This window comes from Agrilus planipennis, unplaced genomic scaffold, assembly GCF_000699045.2.
Source record: "Agrilus planipennis isolate EAB-ADULT unplaced genomic scaffold, Apla_2.0 scaffold183, whole genome shotgun sequence".
NCBI lineage: Eukaryota > Metazoa > Arthropoda > Insecta > Coleoptera > Buprestidae > Agrilus > Agrilus planipennis.
The window spans coordinates 55,728-62,611 of NW_020438983.1; the positions used below are offsets into that span (position 1 = coordinate 55,728).

General features: G+C 35.0%; 1 protein-coding gene across 1 annotated transcript; it reads right to left on the reverse strand.

Annotated features, from left to right (window-relative positions):
• Positions 1 to 2,510: 2,510 nt before the first annotated feature.
• On the reverse strand, positions 2,511 to 2,783 carry LOC112904736 (protein GVQW3-like; the record flags this gene model as incomplete). The annotated part of the gene is made up of 1 exon (XM_025975578.1): positions 2,511 to 2,783. A coding segment is annotated over exon 1 (273 nt), but the record flags the coding sequence as incomplete, so codon positions are not given.
• Between the last annotated feature and the right edge of the window lie 4,101 nt (positions 2,784 to 6,884).

Genomic DNA, 6,884 nt, shown 5'->3' on the forward strand with positions numbered 1-6,884 from the left:
CAGTATTTTAGTTTTACTTTTATTTATTTTCATACAGTACTGATCTGTCAGTACCGCTTCCATTTTATTTAAAGCTATCTCTAGGTCCTCCTTGCTAGATGCTAATACTGCTATATCATCTGCAAATCTAAGCATACTAATCTTTTGCCCTTGTATATCTATCCCTACAGTTGTACTGTCTTTAATGATGATCTTAATCCGAATAGGGCCTGGCAACTTTTTCAAAAACTATTGCAGGTACTTTAATATACCTATATATGATACAAACACAAAAGTATATAATTTAAGGTACTATCTGAAGCAATTGCAGATAAAAAACTTCTGAAAATTACGACTTCTTATATAAAAAAGTTACGTTTCTTATAAAAGGATATTTGAACTTTGTACACAGGTGGTGTGGAAATATTATTTTCCACGTTTAAGGACACGTGTAAAACTGACGAGTCAGAAATGTAATAAGACGTTTCATGTTTTGTCAGTTTTCAATTTAATCTTGGTTTCACTCTTGTTACTGAAAATGCGGTAAAATACATACAGGTAAAGATACGAGCTGTTATAACTGAAGTAGATCCGATAGTGTGAATTGAAAAGTACAGTAGTTATTCACATTATTTAGTTGTCCACATAAACGAAAGTTATATTCAATATGTAATATCACTACATAGTATAAAACAAAGCCGCTTTCCCGCTGCCTGTCCCTATGTATGCTTAAATCTTTAAAACTACGCAACGGATTTTGATGCGTTTTTTTTAAAAGATAGATTGATTCAAGAGGAAGGTTTCTATGTATAATACATGCATAATATAGTACGGAAACACTAATAATCTTAGAGGTTTCTAATGTGATGTCGTAAATAAACACATTTTTTGCGCTTACATTGCAAACGCTGGCTGAACCCTACGAGATAGATCAGAATATTGTACTACAATATTGTACATCTTAAAAGGGTCTACAAAAAAGTCCGCGAAGGTATATGTCTATCTCTTAGGGATAACCCACAATAACCATTTTTATCCTTTACTTTTTATGAGAAATAATGACTTATTTACGAAGCAATTGTAGGCAATACAGCATTAATTCTTATCCAATTAAGTGCATTATATACATTTTGCATTTAATATAGATCAATATGGCCCTCTGCAGCATGTAATTTAAATTAATATTTTCGAAGATATTACAGATTTAAAATGCAGGGACATAGCGGTTGCGGCGGTACGGGAGGCCGGTTTTTGTATTGTCTAATGACAAAAAAATTGTGAATGTTGTATATAAAGACATTCTGTAGTATATTTAGTATGTTCAGGGGGTATCTTTTGAAGATTTCCCCTTTTCGATAATAATCTAAACAAAACAAAAATATATTTAGTATCAGCGTTGCACCCGTGCGGAGCTGGGGCGGGTCACTAGTATTATATAATTAACAAATTAAATAATCGTACAAATATTAACGTAGAGTCCTTATAAAAGAGGAGAAATAGAAAGTAATATATTTTGGTTTTCCAATCGAAATTTCACGCATTACATAATACATACGGAAATTACTTAGTCTGTATATGCAGTACCCAAATAGCGTGTATCCTTTTTAATGTGGATCTATATGTATAAATAAAATGATAGGCATGCGTTACGCAACACGCAAAAACTACTGAATCTGTTCTTATGAAATACTTTCAGGTTTGTTACTTATACGCTTGATCTTTACCTTCAATAAAAATTCTCACGATATTCCTATTTGGTACAAAGTTGTACGAGTTCTCTTGCCATTCGGAAGGATACGGTGCGCACCTACGGTAAATTGACGGAGTTTCTACTTCTGCCTCATCGCAAAGTATTGTATTTACACGAGCGTTCAGATGGTGTGTAGTTTTATAATACGAAGTCTGTTCAAAAAGTATCGCGAATTTTGTGTTTTTTCAAAAATTATTTATTCATGAATATCTATTTTGTCCCCAACAAAGTAATCCCTACCAGACATTATACACTTGTGCTAAAAAATCATATTTTGTGATCTTGCTCGACTCGTCCTTCGGTGCCGTCTTTATCTCCTCAATCATAGCGTAGTCCTCTCATGGGCCTCTTCAGTTTCGGGAACAAGAAAAAGTCACAGGGGGCGAGATCTGGGGAATACGGTGGCTGCGGAATTATGAGTGTGCTGTTTTTGGTCAAGCAACGATATGTGAGTAGGGGCGTTATCATGGTGCAAAAGACATTTTTTGTTCTTTCAAAAATTCGGGCGTTTCTGGCTGATTGCTTCGCGCAAATTTCGCAAAACTTGCAGGTAATATTCCTTATTGACTTTTGTACCCTGTGGCAAGAACTCATGACTGCAATTGAAGAAAACTGCAAGCAAAACCTTCACATTCGACCTAACTTAGCGCGCTTTTTCCAGTCTTGGTTCGTACGGCAGCTTCCATTGGGATGATTGAGGTTTGGTTTCCCCGACATAATCAGAAATCCATGATTCGTCACCACTTATGACCCTCTTGAGCAATTTTGGTAGGAATTTCGCGGCGACTCGTCTCATGCCCAAATCATTCGTAAAAATTGAATGGCAGGAGTTAATCGATATGTTCAGGTCCTCAGCAACTTCTCTAACGGTGATTCGACGATTGACCAATACTATTTTCTTCACTTCATCAATGTTTTCGTCTGTTGTTGACGTTCTCGGGAGTCCTGCACGCTCTTCGTCGTCCACATCTTCTAGGCCGTCTGAGAACATTTTGTACCACAGAAAAACGTTGCTTCGGCTCAAGGTAGCTTCTCCATATGCCACAGTCAACATTCAGAATGCGTCCGCGCACTTAATTTTGTTTTTCACACAAAATTTGATACAGATGCTTTGATCCATTTTTTTGGAACAGGCAATAGAGCCGTGCAAGCAATGCAGCTATCAAAAATTAACTGAACATTCAACATGGCTACACTTGTCAGTATAAGTGAGAGACATAAGTATTAACATAAAACCATAAAAAAATCGAAAATCGAATATACAAAACCCGCGGAAACTCAAAATTCGCGATACTTTCTGAATATGCCTCGTAAAGTAAACCAGACAGGAATTATGTGGTACCTGAATAAAATAACATCTCTCTAGCTAATACATAATACGATAAGAAGTACGAAAGATATCTAGATTTTACAGCAATCATATATCGATTTTAGACTAATTAGCATTGGTTATTAAAGAGAAAACCATTAATAAAATAATTATCAGAAATACCTTTAAACAAGTTACCAGTTTAAACGAACAGTTCGCTATCATTCAAGATTTCCGTTTATTTAGGGAAAAACTACGTGTCACAGTCCTCTGAGTGTAGATAATTGTTTGTAATGTATGATTTTCTTTACGGAGAGTCTCCAGTTAAAGTCGTATTTTTAGGAGTCTTTCTATCTAGTTTTCTTTTTTGAAAAAAGTAACTATTGGTTCTATAAATTTTTTACAATCAGTCAACCGATTTCAGATAGAAATATTGCACGTATTATATTTTAATATGTCGTTTTCTTTTTTATTGAAGACATTCTTTTAAGGACACTGCCACTTTTACTATAAATATTCTATTATTGGTTTCTAATGTATCTTTTGTTGATATATGAACAAGTTTATGCTTGCTGAAGCGTTAAAACCTTCACCTAAGAAGAAGTAGGACACGCTTCAGATTTTATTGTTATAGTTATTTGTTATTAGTTTCACTAGAATAAAATTCGAATATAAGAAGGTGCGAGTGTGATTTAAGAGGTGCCGGTCGATTGCCTAATAAATTGCATCGTCATGAAAAATTAACTTGATCGAATAAACTGTCCACTTTTCCAAAGGAACGAGTCGTTTTGATTTTATCGCTGAGCAGATCACCTTTGAAGTAAACTTTAGTACCATTATTTAGAGCATATACGTGGGAGTAACAAAGCATGACAAAATAAACTTCTACTACTCCTATTTCATGAATGTAGAGGCATTTTGAAACCTCATGGGTCGCGAAATGCGCGAGAGAAGGAACATATTGAACTTGCTTAAAAACATTGACACTCGATTGTTATCCATGGGTCTCGTTATACAACCAACAACGGGGCACCAGATTAAGCTGTAAAAAGTGACGATCAATGTTTTTAATAGATAGAAATACATAAATAAATGTCACTGCGCAGGCTGACATTATGGCTCCTGAGATTTTGAATTACTTCTAACTTGATGTCTTCTGTATTCGATGCGCATTTATCGCTTGCAAATTCGGCTAGGCATATTCTGGAATTTTCGATCAAATTTGTACTATTGCACACAAGCTTCATGATTGCATAAAGCATAATAGACAAACATTTTATTTATTATTCGGAATATATTAAATGGCAACGAAAATAAGAAACTTATTAATTCGTACATAAATTAGTCAACTAAAAAAATCAGCGAAACTTGTGTGTTTGTTTCATAACATTAAACGCAAAGCAACAAGAATTACCGCCCCATAAAATCAAAAAATGAAATCTCAGTCAACCGTGGGCTTCAACGATTTTGATAGCATTGAAGAGCTTTTCAGAAGAAGATTTTGAAATAGAAGAAATAGGGAATAAATATTGAAGAAATTATCTATCTACTTAAAAATTTAAGTGACACTATTAATTATTATTATACAACAAATGATCATTATTTTTATTAGAAGTGATCTATTTAAAAAATTCTGCATTAAAACCGTACCATATTAAAGCAAACCAGGGGTTCCACGGAAAAAAAACAGAAATGGGTTAAGAATCGCTGTAATAGATCATTTAAGATATTCTGTTCAGATACATTTTCTAATTCAACTTAAAACGTCTTAACATCGTCGCATATTTTAAAAGAAATTTAGACCTGACTTAGAACAAAGTAACAAGATAAAGACATTTTTTATGTAATATAGATATAAAGTATTCGACATTATATCGAAACTCGAATAAAAACTCTTAAAATTGCAACATGTATTTTTGTTAACATGCATGCATGCTTTTCAGTTTATTGATGTCGAGACACGGGGTTGAAATGATAAAATGGAGAGGAAGTCCTGTGAAAAAGGAAGCGGGGCCTATGAGTCGCAGTTATATGTATTTATCAACTTTTCTTGATGGTTACTGTTACTTTTAAGTATCGATCGACTAAATTACACTCTGCCACTTACAGAACCCTCGAAAAAAGTGTAACAAACGAGGAAAGCTGATTGCTCACATCTTGACTTGATGTGGTAAAAAATGTCCCCGGAAAATTGATAGGAGTGGTCTGGAAGATTAGCAATATCAGTCAGGCACCCGAAAAGATACCGGGATTTATTGGAAAAGAGCGGAAAATCGATACCCTAGCGAGTCGGATGTTTAATACGTTTACCGTTGATACTGTTCTTGTTGTCGCCATCTTAGTTTACTATTTCAAACGGATAACGTTTAATACGGCGTGAATGACTCATAAAGGAAATTGATACTGAAATTGACTTTGTCCTTTCGTGCTTTCAAGCAAACATCGGATAATCTGTTAATTTAATTAGTAATTACTCATGTGAATCCATGAATTCATTGAAGTGAAAAAGGCGCTTGAAACAGGCGATGCCGTAGAAGAAAGTACATTGTCTTCGATCGTAAAAGATTTTAAACGTTTTGAAGAAATCTACAATACAGTGGTGATGGCAAAATTGACCAATGTGCGACCCGGCTTGAAAATGTTTCCGGCCCGCGAGATTCATTATAAATAGTTTTACAAAATATATTTATTTTATAACTAGCTGCTCGCCCCGTCTTCGACCGGGGATTTTAAACTTATTTAAACAGAATAATTATCGCTGCTAAAATGAAATGACATATGATGACATTGAATGTTCATTATTATCTCCTTTATTTACTTTAGATCTTAGGCTAGGTTTTTTATAAAATGCATATAAAAAGTAAAATAAAAAATACAGTACAAAATATAAACACAGTATAAAAAACCTAACCTAGGGTGCCGCCAGCAACGGGGCAGGGCCCAAGCTACCGGCGGTTAGGGCCGCAGAGAGAGGAACCTCCTGACAATGCGCGCCGTGTCCAGGATTACCGCCTTCTGTATCTGGCCCTTGATCCAGCCATCCAGCGAGAGATTATTATTATTATTATTATTGTAGTGCTTTGTGGTATACGATGTTTTTTGTTTGATTACCTGGCGCATAGATAAACAAATCTGTTGGTTTTCCAACACGGGAACAGGCAACATACAATTGACCATGTGAGAAACATGGGTTTTCTAGATTAATACCACAAACACTTAATGATTGCCCCTGGGACTTGTTTATAGTCATAGCAAAAGCAAGCCGCACTGGAAACTGTAGTCGTTTAAACTCAAATGGCACATCAGTCGGAATCATTGGGATGCGCGGTATGAGAACATCTTCTCCTTTATACTTTCCTTTGAGTATAGTTGCTTCTATCACATTGTTTAGTAATTTTTTTATCGCTAACCGTGTACCGTTGCAAAGACGCGGTTGGTTGATATTTCGCAACATTATAACCACCGATCCAACCTTTAATTGAAGATTGTGAGGTGGCAATCCTGGCAAATCCAGCGAGTTTAAAAATTCCGGTGGATAGTTGACTACATCATCTTGATTAGTAGCCGAATCAACTGATTTATATATCCTCAATTCGCCTGTAATTTGTTCTTGAATTTTGAAATTTAATTCATTTACATCTATGTTTTTTGCAGCCAGTATAGCTCGTTCGCTCAACCAATCATGGTTTCTGTAATTTTGAGAAACATCTGGAAACACCTTCTGAATAAGTTCATCTTTTGATCGAGTTAACTGACAAAAACTTTGAGGAAAGTTAATGCAGCCAGTCAACATGTCTATAGGAAATTTGCCATTACCAATGTCAATGAGTTGTTTAGAGAATATGT